General features: G+C 54.7%; 1 protein-coding gene across 4 annotated transcripts in view; it reads right to left on the bottom strand.

The window, feature by feature from the left end:
• Positions 1-9,835: 9,835 nt before the first annotated feature.
• Positions 9,836-19,619, bottom strand: part of LOC140393945 (DENN domain-containing protein 2C-like) — a 253,665-nt gene continuing 243,881 nt past the window's right edge. For all 4 annotated transcript variants that reach the window (XM_072480624.1, XM_072480623.1, XM_072480626.1 and 1 more), the window contains exons 18-20: positions 17,596-17,835; positions 16,554-16,640; positions 9,836-13,674 (exon numbers count right to left, since the gene is read on the bottom strand). In XM_072480624.1, the coding sequence (XP_072336725.1) occupies positions 13,643-13,674; positions 16,554-16,640; positions 17,596-17,835 (359 nt within the window). In that variant the 3' untranslated portion in view covers positions 9,836-13,642. The remainder of the gene's footprint in view (positions 13,675-16,553; positions 16,641-17,595; positions 17,836-19,619) is intronic.

Below are 19,619 nucleotides of genomic sequence, written 5' to 3'. Positions count from 1 at the left end.
CACAAGAATGATCCCTGGAATGCAGAGCTTGTCGTACGAGGAACGGTTGAGGACTCTGGGTCTGTAGTTGTTGGGAGCTTCGAAGGATGAGTGTGGATCTTTTTGAAACTTGCAGGATACTGCGAGGCCTGGATAGAGTGGAAGTGGAGAGGATGTTTCCACTTGTAGGAAAAACTAGTAGCAGAGGACACAATCTCAGACTAAAGGGACGATCCTTTAAAACAGAGATGAGGAATTTCTTCAGCCAGAGGGTGGTGAACCTGTGCCACAGAAGGCTGTGGCAAATCAGAGTGTCTTTAAGACCGAGACAGATCGGTTCTTGATTAATAAGGGGATCAGGGGTTAGGGAGAAGGCAGGAGAATGGGAATGAGAAGAATATTAGCCATGATTGAAGGCGGAGCAGACTCGATGGGCGAGTGGCCTAATTCTGCTCCTATGTCTTATGGTCTTAGGGGGAGGAATGTGGTCTTGGACCCGGGGTGAATGGGCTGTATGGGGATTTTTAGAGGAGACTTTAATTTAGTGATGGTGGGCATGGAATGTGAAGTTGGAAGGTGTGTGCTGTAAATGAAGCAGTGCACAATCTACTCAAACTCGAATCCTGGAACAGAGTAAGCATTCACACTGGAGAGTAAGAGTGTGATGGAAAGACCTGGGGCAGGACTCCCTGTCCTAGGATGCCCAGAATGCGTTTCTAATGGGACAGAGAATCAGTCATCAGGCAAAATCATGAGCCGACCCAAACGCCATGCTCCCACCCCTCGCTGGCAGTGCGAATGGGTTCCACGCCGCACACCAACGGGAGCATGGAAATAAATGCAAACGGTTCATATTTGCATCTGGTTTAGCAGGCCCGGCACCCTCTGCTCCGCCCGGCGCCCTCTGCTCCGCCCTCCCGTGATTCTCCATTCCCAACAGCCAGGAATCACATAGGCAAGCTTCACTTGTGGTCCCTACGATCGTGGGCCTGATGTGGTGGACCTCACGGTGTACCAAGGGGGCAACCATTTCCCCTTTAGCCCACAGCAAAGGTCTACAATGCCAGGGCCACGATGGTAGAAACCATTCGAGGCCACCTTCCCCCCGCACATCAGCCCCGACCCCCACCCTCAATTACAGAGGTGGCCTGACCCACCCCCCGGGACCCATGTCATAGGGAGACCCCTTCGGGCCACTGTCTAAAGTAACCCCTCCACAGAACCCCACCCCACACACAGAACCCCCCCCCCCATCCCCCCAGTAAAGAGAGACCCCTATCTGGAATTGCATCCCGCTTTATGATTGCAAGGTAATCGTAAAACTGGTGAAATTCAGCTCCGGCGGGAGAACAAATGGGCGGGATTCTCTGTCGGCTGACATTGGAATTGGGAAAGGCGGTTGGGCTGAGAATAGGTTGTGAAGCCAAAATCATGGTGGGTGCCAGAATGCCATGACCCGGTGCCTGGACAGCAGCGTCAATGCATTCTACTCAGCACATGCAGTAAATGCCATTGGTATATCATTAGCAGACCTCACCCGGTTTTCCCAGGGTCCTCCACGATGTACCGCCTCCAGCGGGAGGAATAACCGACAGCAACTTTCACTTTGCCGTGGTGATCGAGAGGAGGTAGGACATGCAGAGGCATGACCGTGGGCTGCCGGACCTGGCCAAGGCGCATTGGTGTTCCAGCACATCTCCTGCAGGAGTCACAGTCATGGGCCCTCCTTTGGGATACTTAATGCCCACCCCCCCCCCCCCCCCCCCCCCTGACTGTTCCATGGGATGGGGGTGTGATCGGAGCTAACCACTAGGCTCATGGAATCATAGAATTTACAGTGCAGAAGGAGGCCATTCGGTCCATCGAGTCTACACAAGGCTCCGAAAGAACACCTTACCAAAGCCCACGCCACCACCCTATCCCGATAACCCAGCAACCCCACATAACATTTGGACACTATGGGGCAATTTAGCGTGACCAATCCACCTAATCCGCACATCTTTGGATTGTGGGATGAAACCGGAGCATCCGGAGGAAACCCACGCAGACATAGGGAGAACGTGCAGACTCCGCAAAGACAGTGACCCAAGATGGGAATCGAACAAGGCCACCTGGCGCTGCCAGTCCTGTAGGCCTGCTGCTATCCCGACAAGACTCTCGATTCTCACAGACAGGGAGCACAAGGACTGGACCACCTCCCTCTGGATCTGTGCCATGTTGGCCAGCGCCCGGGTAATGCTGCTGATGCCCCCAGCCATGGCCTGCTGGGTAGGTAAGTGCGGCCTTGGTGGGCCATTCCCAACCAAAGGCAGAGTGTCATCAGATAGCGGGGCAGTGCTGGGTGCTGCAGGTACAGAGAAACACCAGGTAGCGGGACAGAGCTGGGTGCCGCAGGTACTGAGAAACACCAGGTAGCGGGACAGAGCTGGGTGCCGCAGGTACTGAGAAACACCAGGTAGCGGGACAGAGCTGGGTGCCGCAGGTACAGAGAAACACCAGGTAGCGGGACAGTGCTGGGTGCCGCAGGTACAGAGAAACACCAGGTAGCGGGACAGTGCTGGGTGCTGCGGGTACTGAGAAACACCAGGTAGCGGGACAGTGCTGGGTGCTGCAGGTACAGAGAAACACCAGGTAGCGGGACACTTCTGGGTGCCGCAGGTACAGAGAAACACCAGGTAGCGGGACAGTGCTGGGTGCAGCAGGCACCGGGAAACACCAGGTAGCGGGACAGTGCTGGGCGCTGCTGGTACCGAGAAACACCAGGTAGCGGGACAGTGCTGGGTGCCGCAGGTACCGAGAAACACCAGGTAGCGGGACAGAGCTGGGTGCCGCAGGTACCGAGAAACACCATGTAGCGGGACAGAGCTGGGTGCTGCAGGTACCGAGAAACACCAGGTAGCGGGACAGTGCTGGGTGCTGCAGGTACCGAGAAACACCAGGTAGCGGGATAGTGCTGGGTGCCGCAGGTACCGAGAAACACCAGGTAGCGGGACACTTCTGGGTGCCGCAGGTACAGAGAAACACCAGGTAGCGGGACAGTGCTGGGTGCAGCAGGCACCGGGAAACACCAGGTAGCGGGACAGTGCTGGGCGCTGCTGGTACCGAGAAACACCAGGTAGCGGGACAGTGCTGGGTGCCGCAGGTACCGAGAAACACCAGGTAGCGGGACAGAGCTGGGTGCCGCAGGTACCGAGAAACACCATGTAGCGGGACAGAGCTGGGTGCTGCAGGTACCGAGAAACACCAGGTAGCGGGACAGTGCTGGGTGCTGCAGGTACCGAGAAACACCAGGTAGCGGGATAGTGCTGGGTGCCGCAGGTACCGAGAAACACCAGGTAGCGGGACAGTGCTGGGTGCTGCAGGTACCGAGAAACACCATGTAGCGGGACAGAGCTGGGTGCTGCAGGTACCGAGAAACACCAGGTAGCGGGACAGTGCTGGGTGCTGCAGGTACCGAGAAACACCAGGTAGCGGGACAGTGCTGGGTGCTGCAGGTACCGAGAAACACCAGGTAGCGGGACAGTGCTGGGTGCAGCAGGCACCGGGAAACACCCCAGGTAGCGGGACAGTGCTGGGTGCCGCAGGTACAGAGAAACACCAGGTAGCGGGACAGTGCTGGGTGCCGCAGGCACCGGGAAACACCAGGTAGCGGGACAGTGCTGTGTGCTGCAGGTACAGAGAAACACCAGGTAGCGGGACAGTGCTGGGTGCCGCAGGTACCGAGAAACACCAGGTAGCGGGACAGAGCTGGGTGCCGCAGGTACTGAGAAACACCAGGTAGCGGGACAGTGCTGTGTGCTGCAGGTACAGAGAAACACCAGGTAGCGGGACAGTGCTGGGTGCCGCAGGTACTGAGAAACACCAGGTAGCGGGACAGTGCTGGGTGCCGCAGGTACAGAGAAACACCAGGTAGCGGGACAGTGCTGGGTGCCGCAGGTACTGAGAAACACCAGGTAGCGGGACAGTGCTGGGTGCCGCAGGTACCGAGAAACACCAGGTAGCGGGACAGAGCTGGGTGCCGCAGGTACCGAGAAACGCCAGGTAGCGGGACAGAGCTGGGTGCCGCAGGTACCGGGAAACGCCAGGTAGCGGGACAGTGCTGGGTGCCGCAGGTACCGGGAAACGCCAGGTAGCGGGACAGTGCTGGGTGCCGCAGGTACCGAGAAACACCAGGTAGCGGGACAGTGCTGGGTGCTGCAGGTACTGAGAAACACCAGGTAGCGGGACAGTGCTGGGTGCTGCAGGTACGGAGAAACACCAGGTAGCGGGACAGTGCTGGGTGCTGCAGGTACTGAGAAACACCAGGTAGCGGGACAGTGCTGGGTGCCGCAGGTACCGAGAAACACCAGGTAGCGGGACAGTGCCGGGTGCCGCAGGTACCGAGAAACACCAGGTAGCGGGACAGTGCTGGCTGCTGCAGGTACGGAGAAACACCAGGTAGCGGGACAGTGCTGGGTGCCGCAGGTACCGAGAAACACCAGGTAGCGGGACAGTGCTGGGTGCCGCAGGTACCGAGAAACACCAGGTAGCGGGACAGTGCTGGGTGCCGCAGGTACCGAGAAACACCAGGTAGCGGGACAGTGCTGGGTGTTGCAGGTACTGAGAAACACCAGGTAGCGGGACAGTGCTGGCTGCTGCAGGTACCGAGAAACACCAGGTAGCGGGACAGTGCTGGGTGCTGTAGGTACCGAGAAACACCAGGCAGCGGGACAGTGCTGGGTGCTGCAGGTACCGAGAAACACCAGGTAGCGGGACAGTGCTGGGTGCCGCAGGTACCGAGAAACACAAGGTAGCGGGACAGTGCTAGGTGCCGCAGGTACCGAGAAACATCAGGTAGCGGGACAGTGCTGGGTGCCGCAGGTACCGAGAAACACCAAGTAGCGGGACAGTGCTGGGTGCCGCAGGTACAGAGAAACACCAGGTAGCGGGACAGTGCTGGGTGCCGCAGGTACCGAGAAACACCAGGTAGCGGGACAGTGCTGGGTGCCGCAGGTACCGAGAAACACCAGGTAGCGGGACACTGCTGGGTGCCGCAGGCACCGGGAAACACCAGGTAGCGGGACAGTGCTGGGTGCCGCAGGTACCGAGAAACACCAGGTAGCGGGACAGAGCTGGATGCCGCAGGTACCGAGAAACACCAGGTAGCGGGACAGTGCTGGTGTCGCAGGTACCGAGAAACACCAGGTAGCGGGACATTGCTGGGTGCTGCGGGTACCGAGAAATACCAGGTAGCGGGACATTGCTGGGTGCTGCGGGTACCGAGAAACACCAGGTAGCGGGACATTGCTGGGTGCTGCGGGTACGGAGAAACACCAGGTAGCGGGACAGTGCTGGGTGCCGCAGGTACCGAGAAACACCAGGTAGCGGGACAGTGCTGGGTGCTGCGGGTACTGAGAAACACCAGGTAGCGGGACAGTGCTGGGTGCCGCAGGTACTGAGAAACACCAGGTAGCGGGACAGTGCTGGGTGCTGCAGGCACCTGGAAACACCAGGTAGCGGGACAGTGCTGGGTGCTGCAGGTACCGAGAAACACCAGGTAGCGGGACAGTGCTGGGTGCCACAGGTATGGACAAACACCAGGTAGCGGGACAGTGCTGGGTGCTGCAGGTACCGAGAAACACCAGGTAGCGGGACAGTGCTGGGTGCCGCAGGTACCGAGAAACACCAGGTAGCGGGACAGTGCTGGGTGCCGCAGGTACTGAGAAACACCAGGTAGCGGGACAGTGCTGGGTGCCGCAGGTACCGAGAAACACCAGGTAGCGGGACAGTGCTGGCTGCTGCAGGTACCGAGAAACACCAGGTAGCGGGACAGTGCTGGGTGCCGCAGGTACCGAGAAACACCAGGTAGCGGGACAGTGCTGGCTGCTGCAGGTACCGAGAAACACCAGGTAGCGGGACAGTGCTGGGTGCCGCAGGTACCGAGAAACACCAGGTAGCGGGACAGTGCTGGGTGCCGCAGGCACCGGGAAACACCAGGTAGCGGGACAGTGCTGGGTGCCGCAGGTACCGAGAAACACCAGGTAGCGGGACAGTGCTGGGTGCCGCAGGAACCGAGAAACACCAGGTAGCGGGACAGTGCTGGGTGCTGCGGGTACCGAGAAACACCAGGTAGCGGGACAGTGCTGGGTGCTGCGGGTACCGAGAAACACCAGGTAGCGGGACATTGCTGGGTGCTGCGGGTACGGAGAAACACCAGGTAGCGGGACAGTGCTGGGTGCCGCAGGTACCGAGAAACACCAGGTAGCGGGACATTGCTGGGTGCTGCGGGTACAGAGAAACACCAGGTAGCGGGACATTGCTGGGTGCCGCGGGTACGGAGAAACACCAGGTAGCGGGACAGTGCTGGGTGCCGCAGGTACCGAGAAACACCAGGTAGCGGGACAGTGCTGGGTGCTGCGGGTACTGAGAAACACCAGGTAGCGGGACAGTGCTGGGTGCTGCAGGTACCGAGAAACACCAGGTAGCGGGACAGTGCTGGGTGCTGCGGGTACTGAGAAACACCAGGTAGCGGGACAGTGCTGGGTGCCGCAGGTACTGAGAAACACCAGGTAGCGGGACAGTGCTGGGTGCTGCAGGTACTGAGAAACACCAGGTAGCGGGACAGTGCTGGGTGCTGCAGGCACCGGGAAACACCAGGTAGCGGGACAGTGCTGGGTGCTGCAGGTACCGAGAAACACCAGGTAGCGGGACAGTGCTGGGTGCCACAGGTATGGACAAACACCAGGTAGCGGGACAGTGCTGGGTGCTGCAGGTACCGAGAAACACCAGGTAGCGGGACAGTGCTGGGTGCCGCAGGTACTGAGAAACACCAGGTAGCGGGACAGTGCTGGGTGCCGCAGGTACTGAGAAACACCAGGTAGCGGGACAGTACTGGGTGCTGCAGGTACGGAGAAACTCCAGGTAGCGGGACAGTGCTGGGTGCTGCAGGTACCGAGAAACACCAGGTAGCGGGACAGTGCTGGGTGCCGCAGGTACCGAGAAACACCAGGTAGCGGGACAGTGCTGGGTGCCGCAGGTACTGAGAAACACCAGGTAGCGGGACAGTGCTGGGTGCTGCAGGCACCGGGAAACACCAGGTAGCGGGACAGTGCTGGGTGCCACAGGTATGGACAAACACCAGGTAGCGGGACAGTGCTGGGTGCCACAGGTATGGACAAACACCAGGTAGCGGGACAGTGCTGGGTGCTGCAGGTACCGAGAAACACCAGGTAGCGGGACAGTGCTGGGTGCTGCAGGTACCGAGAAACACCAGGTAGCGGGACAGTGCTGGGTGCTGCAGGTACCGAGAAACACCAGGTAGCGGGACAGTGCTGGGTGCTGCAGGTACCGAGAAACACCAGGTAGCGGGACAGTGCTGGGTGCCGCAGGTACTGAGAAACACCAGGTAGCGGGACAGTGCTGGGTGCTGCAGGCACCGTGAAACACCAGGTAGCGGGACAGTGCTGGGTGCTGCAGGTACCGAGAAACACCAGGTAGCGGGACAGTGCTGGGTGCCACAGGTATGGACAAGCACCAGGTAGCGGGACAGTGCTGGGTGCCGCAAGTACCGAGAAACACCAGGTAGCGGGACAGAGCTGAGTGCCGCAGGTACTGAGAAACACCAGGTAGCGGGACAGTGCTGGGTGCCGCAGGTACCGAGAAACAACAGGTAGCGGGACAGTGCTGGGTGCCGCAGGTACCGAGAAACACCAGGTAGCGGGACAGAGCTGAGTGCCGCAGGTACCGGGAAACACCAGGTAGCGGGACAGTGCTGGGTGCCGCAGGTACCGAGAAACACCAGGTAGCGGGACAGTGCTGGAGGCACCGGGAAACACCAGGTAGCGGGACAGTGCTGGGTGCTGCAGGTACCGAGAAACACCAGGTAGCGGGACAGTGCTGGGTGCTGCAGGTACCGAGAAACACCAGGTAGCGGGACAGTGCTGGGTGCTGCGGGTACTGAGAAACACCAGGTAGCGGGACAGTGCTGGGTGCTGCAGGTACCGAGAAACACCAGGTAGCGGGACAGTGCTGGGTGTTGCAGGTACCGAGAAACACCAGGTAGCGGGACAGAGCAGGGTGCTGCAGGTACCGAGAAACACCAGGTAGCGGGACAGTGCTGGGTGCTGCGGGTACTGAGAAACACCAGGTAGCGGGACAGTGCTGGGTGCTGCAGGTACCGAGAAACACCAGGTAGCGGGACAGTGCTGGGTGCTGCGGGTACTGAGAAACACCAGGTAGCGGGACAGTGCTGGGTGCCGCAGGTACCGAGAAACACCAGGTAGCGGGACAGTGCTGGGTGCCGCAGGTACCGAGAAACACCAGGTCGCGTGACAGTGCTGGGTGCCGCAGGTACCGAGAAACACCAGGTAGCGGGACAGTGCTGGAGGCACCGGGAAACACCAGGTAGCGGGACAGTGCTGGGTGTTGCAGGTACTGAGAAACACCAGGTAGCGGGACAGTGCTGGGTGCTGCAGGTACCGAGAAACACCAGGTAGCGGGACAGTGCTGGGTGCCGCAGGTACCGAGAAACACCAGGTAGCGGGACAGTGCTGGGTGCTGCAGGCACCGGGAAACACCAGGTCGCGTGACAGTGCTGGGTGCTGCGGGTACTGAGAAACACCAGGTAGCGGGACAGTGCTGGGTGCTGCAGGCACCGGGAAACACCAGGTCGCGTGACAGTGCTGGGTGCCGCAGGTACCGAGAAACACCAGGTAGCGGGACAGTGCTGGGTGCTGCAGGCACCGGGAAACACCAGGTCGCGTGACAGTGCTGGGTGCCGCAGGTACAGAGAAACACCAGGTAGCGGGACAGTGCTGGAGGCACCGGGAAACACCAGGTAGCGGGACAGTGCTGGGTGCTGCAGGTACCGAGAAACACCAGGTAGCGGGACAGTGCTGGGTGCTGCGGGTACTGAGAAACACCAGGTAGCGGGACAGTGCTGGGTGTTGCAGGTACTGAGAAACACCAGGTAGCGGGACAGTGCTGGGTGCTGCGGGTACTGAGAAACACCAGGTAGCGGGACAGTGCTGGGTGCTGCAGGTACCGAGAAACACCAGGTAGCGGGACAGTGCTGGGTGCTGCGGGTACGGAGAAACGCCAGTTAGCGGGACAGTGCTGGGTGCTGCGGGTACTGAGAAACACCAGGTAGCGGGACAGTGCTGGGTGCTGCGGGTACTGAGAAACGCCCCGCTATACCTGCCCAAAACGAGACTGGTTTCTATACGATAAATCATGCACTCTGTAAGCAGCTAGCCTGCATGGTGGGCCACCGTCATGTGAGACCATACCATGGAACTTCAAATAGTTAAAGCCTACCAACAAAAGGTGTTTATGTTTCAACACACAAGCCTCAAGGTCCCAGCAGAGGCATCACCACAGCAACATAAAGAGCCCAAATTAAGACAGAAAGAATGACGAGAATGGAGAGCTCTTGATGGAGGGTCTCCAGTTAAATAGTAAAGTATGGATATTGTAAAGTAAGAAGGCATTCGTGTTAATTGTCCAATGCTGGGAGCACAGAAATTAACTGCAGAGGCTGAGGGCAGAAATAAAAACGTTACAGAAGTCAGAATGGAGAAGGAGGCAGAAAACTGGTGATTCCAGGCACTCAAAACTGTCCCAACTTGGAACTGCAATAGTCACCTCTTTCAGGACAGGTTCCGGGGTGGAGAATTAGGAAAGTAGGCAATGGGCAGGTCGCACTGGGCCAGTTTGCTCAGCACCCTCACAGCTCAGGTCAGTGGGGCAGCTGGACTCCAGCATCAATGGACAGTGTAGCACATCTCAACTATCAGCCATGTGCTCTAGTTTGGCAAAGGGAGAGGAGGACAACCCATAAACACACCAATTCCAATGGAAGAGGAAACCCAGACAGCCGTTTGTTCAAAATGTTTATTCCTTTACAGTTCATATGTAAACAATGTCCATTTCAGTTATTTGTCCTACACATATACAGAGAGAACAGTCAGCTCTGCAACGCTGAGAGGCAGCAATGCCTCGTCACATTACAGGGACAATGCTGAAAGAAGCCCTCCTTCACTGTAAACACGTCAACATGAGACCTCAGCTTCAGTGTGTCAGGCAGCGGGATTAGTGGTTTTTTGCTTTCAGAATCAGTTTAGTACATTGATATTTCCGCTGCCTCACCTTGGAGCAAAAGACAAATCATCAGCGACGCTCAAAGCTTTGTAGCACCTGGCTACATTTCTCATGTTTCAAAACATAGGCAGAGACAACGGGACACCTCAGAAGCAGGGAGATAAGCACTGAATGGACCAACCGACCTTAGAGGATAAACTTTCCCTGGGGTGCTGGAACTTGCATTTACATAGTGCCTTTCACAACACGGTCCAAAGTGCTTCGAGTAACCAATTAAGTACTTTGATTTCTAGTTGAGGTGCAGTCACAGTTCTAATGAGGAAGGGGCGTGCACCCCCACCAAATATTCCCAGTTTTACACAACTGAAATGGAATGTGAAGTTAGGGGGAAATTGTGATTTGTGCAAAGCTAACTAAAAAGTTACACCGGGTTCCGGGCAGACGAGTCACATGTACCTGCAGGTGCTCTGGTCACCTAAAACGATGGGGGGCGGGGTGAATAAAGGCCGTGCGCAAATCAGACAGATTGTGTGTAACAGCAGTGCGCAGAGGGTGCTGAGCTTTTCTTTATACTTCAATGCTGCAAGTTTGAGGAGTTTTTTTAACGGGTGGACACGTGTAATTTGTGGTGGAGACTACAATGGGGACCTAACACACTGTCCTGTTCACCCAGTTAAACTAGCAGATTCCTTAATTGATCACATCTTAAATCAAGTAGAGGGGCTACATTTCAGCCTTTCTTCGCGTCAGAGCCACATTGCTAACGGAGTTCCGCTGTATCAGGAACGGTAGATCAGGCTTGGCTGTGCCCCCCTCCTTGTCCCCACTAATGTTGAATAGGTGCCAGGTACCTCAGCTGGTCCATGGCTAAGATGCCCGTGAGCTCCCCAGCCCAGTGCTGCTAATATTAACCTGGAGTGTCAGCACTTTCATTTGACCAAGGATTGACTGTGGGGACAGTTACAAGACTATAATACCAGTCTTAATGAAGTGGGAGTTACAGCAACAACAGGGCAACTCTAGTGAATGGTTAGATGCTGGCTGGGGCTCCAAACTCCACAAAGCACAGGAGGAGTCCACAGTGACTGGAAGCAGTCAGGCACTCATTGCTCCTCGTGACAATTGGGTGGTGGTGGCTTTAAACTGCTCCAACAATCTCATTATTAAACAAAGGTTCCAGTCATAATGGTTCAGGAGAAATCAAGGCTAGCTGGACCCGAATCATACAAATGAGAATCTAGGAGGTTGTTAAGAAGCATTAAAGGTTGAATGAGACAGAATTGAGAGCCCATCTCTCGATGCTATAGAGACCTGAAGAGATGCTATGTTCATTTGTTGTAAGGGCTTTGGCCAGGGGCCTGGGCTCTCCAGTGTTAAAATAATTACTTTAACGATGGGACCTGAAGTAGGAGGTCTGTCGCCAGGACTGTTTGTCATGTGCAATGGGAGAAGCCCAGGTTCACACATCCTCTTTGGGAGCTCTGTTCTGTTCCCTACTCCATTCAGACATCAGCTGATGTCACTCAGTGATTGTCCAAACCGATGTTAATGAAATTCAGCAGACCGCAACTTCCAAAAACTTCATCTCACTCGGAAAGAGCTGCTCTTCACTTGTAACGCAGACTTTATCTTTGCTATGCTATCTTATAAAAATGTTTTAAAAAACACACATCAAATGCAATAGGCTGCAAGTTAACCTCAATAAGCATTCGAGGAGCTGGAGGGGAACAGATGCCTTGAGTGAACAGATGCATGAAACACTGCAGACTTGGGTGAAAGAGGTAGCGCAGTGTTGCACCACCAGCACCCCCTCCCAAGGCAGCCTGTGTACATGCTGCCCCCACCCTGCCAACAATGTGATCACCATCAGCTGCCAATTACATTCGGATATCCCAGTGAGCTGTTGTGCAACCATTAATCTGCTTCGTAAAGCCGAAGCTCGAGAGATTTGAAAATGAAATGATTTCTGCACAGCTCCCGTTTCTCATTGAGTAAAAGTGGCTGACTGCCTGATATAGAAGCAAACCAGTCAAAGCAAGGAGGTTCGAGGCCCATTCTGTGCTCTTAGCCAACCTCAAACGGGTGGTGGGGAGGTGGAGGGAAAGGTGGGTTCACCAATTGGCTTCAGTCTCGCTGGGCCGTAGGGAGCCACGGGAGATCACTGTGGCTTCCCAAATTGGATCACTAATGAGGGAGCGTGGCAGGGCGAGTGGCTAGACACGAGTGCTGGCCAGGTGAGAGTAGGCCAGGTTCCCGATGGTTGAACAGACTGGCAGAAACCAGGCTGACCGGAGGACGAGGGGTTTGAGTGGGTTATTTGAGAGCAGCTAGGAGGAGAACCAACAGAAATCCACAGCTTCAGGACTGGCGAACACCAAGTGTGGTTTCCTGGATGAACGGGTGAGGTATCGTGTGCCATGCTGTTCACCCAATCACCTTTCGCCAGAGAACTTTCGGGGAAAAACAAGAAATTTCCATTTGAAGTAAACGGGATTATTGGGAATCTCGCAATGAGGCCTTGGTCATAGACAGAGTAAGCCAAGCCAGTGAGTAACATTTCCTGTAACATTCCACCGATACGCCCAATTTTTAACAATAACACCCATTTCACAGTTGATGACATGAAAAAGTTCTTTAAAATTTGATGGCATATTGCAAGCTGTTAAAGAGACTACATGGGGCAGAGATCGGAGAACTGTCCTTCCAGCTCTTGTACAGATTCAGTGCAGGCGGCCGAGGTCCAGAATCATCCCAGATCGATTGCCGCAGACCCAAATTCACATGGCGCTGCCATCCACCTCAACCCCAGTCTGGCCATCATTCTGAGAAAAGCAAAATTTAGAGGTGTGGCACAAGTTGGCTTTCTGGTAGCTTGCCAGAGTTGTGTCAGTAAGTGGGCGAGGGCTACATTCCACCATCCTATCGATCCAACGTAAAGCAGCCTCATGCCAATGGCCTCCATAGCTCCTAGACTGATATATTTATGATCCAGGTACACCAATCATTATCATATCAATGAACTCTCAACATCAGCACAGGTTCAAATCAGTGAAAGACACATTTAGGGCAGATGTGAGGAAGCCCTTCTTTACAGCAAGGGTGATGGATACATGGAATGGACTTCAGGAAGAACAATGGAAGCATATATTTAAAAAAACAATTGGAAGCTGCGAGGGCAGGTTTATTAAGTCAATGAGCCAAGACTGTTCCAACAGCCTTGTAGGTTCACATCAGTCTTGTGATTGGCCTCCTGATTCATTTTGGCTTCACCACAGCTGGCCAGAGAGGAGTAGAAAATGGACATGCCCTTACATGGAGAGTTGAAACTCTTCAACGTCAGAATAAAGCACAGGATCCAGCTGGTGTTGAGGATAGTGCCATGCACACATTCTCAGTACAGCAAGGTGTGCCTGTGTGGGCAACTTGCCAGCTCTGCGCAAATGACACAATCCCAGGGTCAGTCCAGCCACCCAAGTGATCAGCATATGTGGGTGCTGGAGTAAGGAGTACGATCGCGAGTGACTCACATGGAATGGTCAGAAGATGCTCAGTTACGGAATCCGTGTTCACAACACTGGACCTGGCTTCACTTCTTGGAAAGAAATTTCATTTTATTTCCTGTTAATGAGAAAAGCGCAATTACTGAAAAATGCAGGGCCTTCAGCGATGGGACGATCAATCTCTTGGGGCACTCCGGTTACACACTCTATCTACTGTGTTCTGCTATACTTGGCTTGCTCAGCTGCTCCCAGAGTAAAACAGAGCAAAAATGTGCACTTTAAAACATTTATATCCAACAATACCTGTGTTTATTGCGTCTTTTAAAATGTTTCCATGTTTTTGACATTGGGCTTATTGGCACCTGCAGAGGGTCCCAATACCTGCTTTGGACAGGAAACCAGGGATGTTTCTTTTGGAGCAGGTACCAGTATGGACGGTGATGTATTCTGGTTCTGGATCCTGCCATTTGGAGCAGGTACCAGTATGGACGGTGATGTATCCTGGCTCTGGATCCTGTCATTTGGAGCAGGTACCAGTTTGGACGGTGATGTATTCTGGCTCTGGATCCTGTCATTTGGATCCTGTGCCTTGGTGAAGGAGGAATGGGCAATTTGTGCCAGCCAATTCATAACTCAATGAACACATCCTCTGGGTGGCACAGTGGTTAGCATGGTTGCTTCACAGCACCTGGGTCCCAGGTTCAATTCCAGCCTTTGATGACTGTCTGTGTGGAATTTGCACTTTCTCCCCGTCCCTGCATGTGTTTCCTCCCACAGTCCAAAGATGCGCTGGTTAGATGGATTGGCCATGATAAAATTGCCTCTTAGTGTGTCCAGGGGAGTACAGGTTTGGTGGGGTTACGCGGATAGGGTGGGGAGTGTTAGGTAGGGTGTTTATTCAGAGCGTCAGTGCAGGTGGATGGGCCGAATGGCCTCCTTCTTCACTGTAGTGTTTCGATAAATTAAAAAATATTCATTCTCCTCTGTACCAACTCCCTTGTAGCAGGTTGAGTGAGTGAGTCAGGAGATCCTCCTCAGGCTCAACAGTGTCTGTGAATGAGGGTGGGGAGAAGTGGAGGCTTCCCTCAGATGGGATACAGTGTGAATGAGGGAGAAGAGGGAGAAGGAGACCTGGGGGGTGGGGGCAGGAGGGCTAGGGGGCCAGGAAGAACGTCTGAGGATCCTGGGATTATATTCATTGGAGTTTAGGAGGTTGAGGGGAGATCCAATAGAAACTTACAAGATAATGAATGGCTTAGATAGGGTGGATGTAGGGAAGTTGTTTCCATTAGCAGGGGAGACTAGGACCCGGGGGCACAGCCTTCGAATTAAAGGGAGTCACTTTAGACAGAGATGAGGAGAAATTTCTTCAGCCAGAGAGTGGTGGGTCTGTGGAATTCATTCCCACAGAGGGCGGTGGAGGCCGGGACGTTGAGTGTCTTTAAGACAGAAGTTGATAAATTCTTGATTTCTCGAGGAATTAAGGGCTATGGAGAGAGAGCAGGTAAATGGAGTTGAAATCAGCCATGATTGAATGGTGGAGTGGACTCGATGGGCCGAATGTCCTTACTTCCGCTCCTATGTCTTATGGTCATATGGTCTTAATGACAATGGAGATTGGTGTGGTGAGAGGGCATGGAGAGTGGAGTAATGAGTGGAGTAACACAGGAATCAATGCTGGGGCCTCAGCATATCACAATTTATATAAATGGCTTGGATGCAGGAATCAATTGCAAGGTTGTGAAATTTGCTGATGACAGGAAGATAAATAAAAAAGTACATTGGGAAGAGGGCATGAGGCCACAATAAGAGACAGAAAGGTTAAGTCAGTGAGCAAAGATCTGGCAAGTGGACGGTAATGTTGGCAAATGCGAAATTTTGGCAGGAAGAATAAAGAAGCTGATTGTCTAAATGGTGAGAGATTGCAGAGGAATCTGGGTGTCCGAGTGCATGAAGGACAAAATGTTGGTCTACAGGTACAGTAAATAATTAGGAAATTGAATAGAATGTGATTGTTTATTATGAGGGGAATTGATTCCAAAAATAAGGAGGATATGCTTAAGTTGTACAGGGCATTGGTGGGACCACGTCTGGAGTACTGTCTGCAGTATTGGGTTCCTTATTTCAGGAAAGATAGAAATGTGCTGTAAGCAGTTCAGAGAAGGTTTACCAGATGAATATCTGGAATGGAGTATCTGGAATGGGTGGGTTGTCTTATGAGGAAAGGTTGGATAGGCTAGGCTTGTATCTGCTCAAGTTCAGAAGAGCAAGAGGCAACTTGATTGAAACATGCAAGATCCTGAGGTATCTTGACAGGGTGGATGTGGAGAGGATTGTGGTAAACCACTGTTAGCGTATATGTATTGTGGTAAACTGTTACTGTACTACATGTATTGTGGTAAACCACTGCCTGATGGCTCCGCCTCCCCTCCGGCTCGGTATAAAAGTGGCCGACCTTCGACCCTGCCCCAGTTCGGGTTCAGTGGCCAGGAGGCTTCCTGTTTAGTTTATTAAAGCCACAGTTTTGTTCACTACTCGTCTTGTGTTAATTGATGGCACATCAAGGATGTTCCCTCTTTGAGAATCTATACCTCGGGCTCACAGTTTAAAAATAAGGGGTTGTCCATTTAAGACAGAGATGAGGCGAAATGTTTTCTCGGAGAGACGTGAATCTCTGGAACTCTTCCTCAAAAGGCAGTGGAAGCAGAGTTTTTGAATATTTTTATGGCAATGATGGACAGATTCTCGATTTTCAACGGGGTGGAAGGCTACCGGGGATAGGCAGGAATGTGAAGTCGAGGTTACAATTAGGTCAGCCTTGATCTTATTGAACGGTAGAGCAGGCTCGAGGGCTGAACGGCCTAATCCTGCTCCTAATTCCTATGTTTGTATGTACATTCGAGAAGGTGAGGGAGGGTGGAGGAGCGTGGAGAGGGGATCCCGTCCTTAGTTAGGGTACAGATTGAGAATCTAGAGGACACTCTGTTCAATACTCACCCAGGCCTTTAAGGAACCTGTTGACTCCACTTGATCCAGTTTCAGGAATAGTCTCCAGATATTCCCCTGCTCGCACCTCAAAGAGACCTGCGTCAATAACACCCAGATATCATTGCTGATAAATGTGCTGGTATAACCTAATTGCACAGGATGGGCTTGCAGGAGGAGAGGGTGGTAGCTGACTATAGACAGTGCCAGAGGAACAGGTTGACAGCTGGATCTGCGTCTGCAGCCTATTATTACAGCCATGATGTGGAGATGCCGGCGTTGGACTGGGGTGAGCACAGTAAGAAGTCTTACAACACCAGGTTAGAGTCCAACAGGTTTGTTTCGATGTCACTAGCTTTCGGAGCGCTGCTCCTTCCTCAGGTGAATGAAGAGGTATGTTCCAGAAACCTGGGGTTCCAGAGGTATGTTTCTGGAACAGACCTCTTCATTCACCTGAGGAAGGAGCAGCGCTCCGAAAGCTAGTGACATCGAAACAAACCTGTTGGACTTTAACCTGGTGTTGTAAAACTTCTTACTATGATTACAGGCCCATTCTTTCTTTCCTCAAACCCTATCTTTACTTTTCACAATTATATGAAAAGGAGTGCAACTTCATCGTGCTAATTACCAAATCACCTATAGCTGCAACCATTATACTCCACCTCTACCCCTTAATCCACAGCATTCCGGACATCCATCCTGCCGCCTTCCTCCTTATCCTCTATGGTTGGACAGAATTAGCATTCTGCGCCTTTCTGCCCCATCTTCCCTTGCTTCCCTTACCCTGCTGACTGTAATGCCTCTTCCTATCTCTGTACCCCAGGTGTCAGAGAGTCTAACTCCCACACACTGAGCCAGAGTGACTTTACATATTGATATTTCTTAGGTGTATGGACAGTCTCGAAGTGGACAAACTACCATGTCCTCTGGACCCAACAGCTGCAATTTATTCTGCTACAATGGAGTCAGAAGGAAACATGGATGCCCCAGCCATGGGAGTTACCACTGGCATGGCTACCAAGACCAGCGATCCCCGGATTTAACTCATACTGACCTTTGACGCCACTTTTCCGGAGCTCCCTGTCCTGCACGAAGCCAGCAAACATCTGGGTCTCCATGAAAAGCTCCAAGAACTGCCGAACATTCTTGGAGGTGTGGGATTTGCGGAAGGCATCTCTCTGAAAGAACCGCTCGCCCTTCTCATTGACCGACATGTGGAGGGAGTAGTGGCCGGCAATCTCCACGAAGAACCTGACACATGCTTCCGAAATGAGTGTGCTGAGAGAGCTCAAACCTGAGGAACAAGACCGAAGAACATCCAAAGTGGTGAGCGTTTTCTTTTTAATTACAGCTAAAAGGTGGTCCACGCTGATGACGACTTGGGAGATGGAATTTTCCCCATTCCTTTTATTGGCTCTGGATTTTGTGCTTCTGTCAGGAGATCACATCACTCCAGGGAGGAAGTGGGTGTGGGGAAAACAGCAAATGTCCAATTGTGATGTTTGGGGCAGTATGTCTGAGGGGCAAGCTTGATGGACCTGCTGGTCTCTTCCTGCCTTTCATTCATGTTTGAATAACCCAGGCGACAGCACAGCCTGTCCCTACCTGTTCCCCCCCAACCCATCCCAGGTCTCCGCCTGTCCGTAGCCAACCAGAAACTGGGACTGGTTGATGAGCAGCGGCAGAGATCACTGAATAAACGCACCGTGTGGTGACTCAGGCAGGAGCAGCAGGCAAAGTACAAGAGAGTTATTTGTGTACAAGGTGGTTCAGGGTGGAGGGAGGTTGGTGGAGGGAGGTTGGTGGAGGGAGGTTGGTGGAGGGAGGTTGGTGGAGGGAGAGGGGGGAGGTTGGTGGAGGGGGAGGGAGATTCGTGGAGGGGGAGGGAGGTTCGTGGAGGGGGAGGGAGGTTCGTGGAGGGGGAGGGAGGTTCGTGGAGAGGGAGGGAGGTTCGTGGAGGGGGAGGGAGGTTCGTGGAGGGGGAGGGAGGTTCGTGGAGGGGGAGGGAGGTTCGTGGAGGGGGAGGGAGGTTCGTGGAGGGGGAGGGAGGTTCGTGGAGGGGGAGGGAGGTTCGTGGAGGGGGAGGGAGGTTCGTGGAGGGGGAGGGAGGTTCGTGGAGGGGGAGGGAGGTTCGTGGAGGGGGAGGGAGGTTCGTGGAGGGGGAGGGAGGTTCGTGGAGGGGGAGGGAGGTTCGTGGAGGGGGAGGGAGGTTCGTGGAGGGGGAGGGAGGTTCGTGGAGGGGGAGGGAGGTTCGTGGAGGGGGAGGGAGGTTCGTGGAGGGGGAGGGAGGTTCGTGGAGGGGGGGAGGGAGGTTCGTGCAGGGGGAGGGAGGTTCGTGGAGGGCGGAGGGAGGTTCGTGGAGGGGGGAGGGAGGTTCGTGGAGGGGGGAGGGAGGTTCGTGGAGGGGTGGGGAGGGAGGTTCGTGGAGGGGGAGAGGGAGGTACGTGGAGGGGGAGGGAGGTTCGTGGAGGGGGGGGGAGGGAGGTTCGTGGAGGGGGAGGGAGGTTCGTGGAGGGGGAGGGAGGTTCGTGGAGGGGGAGGGAGGTTCGTGGAGGGGGAGGGAGGTTCGTGGAGGGGGAGGGAGGTTCGTGGAGGGGGAGGGAGGTTCGTGGAGGGGGAGGGAGGTTCGTGGAGGGGGAGGGAGGTTCGTGGAGGGGGAGGGAGGTTCGTGGAGGGGGAGGGAGGTTCGTGGAGGGGGAGGGATGTTCGTGGAGGGGGAGGGAGGTTCGTGGACGGGGGGAGGGTGGTTCGTGGAGGGGGAGGGAGGTTCGTGGAGGGGGAGGGAGGTTCGTGGAGGAGGGGGGGAAGGGAGGTTCGTGGAGGTGGGGAGGGAGGTTCGTGGAGGAGGGGGGGAAGGGAGGTTCGTGGAGGGGGGGGAGGGAGGTTCGTGGAGGGGGGGGGAGGGCGGTTCGTGGAGGGGGGGGGAGGGAGGTTCGTGGAGGGGGGGAGGGATGTTCGTGGAAGGTGGGGAGGGATGTTCGTGGAGGGGGGGGGAGGGATGTTCGTGGAGGGGGGGGGGGAGGGATGTTCGTGGAGGGGGGGAGGGATGTTCGTGGAGGGGGGGGAGGGATGTTCGTG

Source organism: Scyliorhinus torazame, chromosome 17 (genome assembly GCF_047496885.1).
Source record: "Scyliorhinus torazame isolate Kashiwa2021f chromosome 17, sScyTor2.1, whole genome shotgun sequence".
Taxonomy (NCBI): Eukaryota; Metazoa; Chordata; class Chondrichthyes; order Carcharhiniformes; family Scyliorhinidae; genus Scyliorhinus; species Scyliorhinus torazame.
The sequence above is the reverse complement of the archived record's forward strand: the minus strand, read 5'-3'. Positions and strand labels throughout refer to the sequence as shown.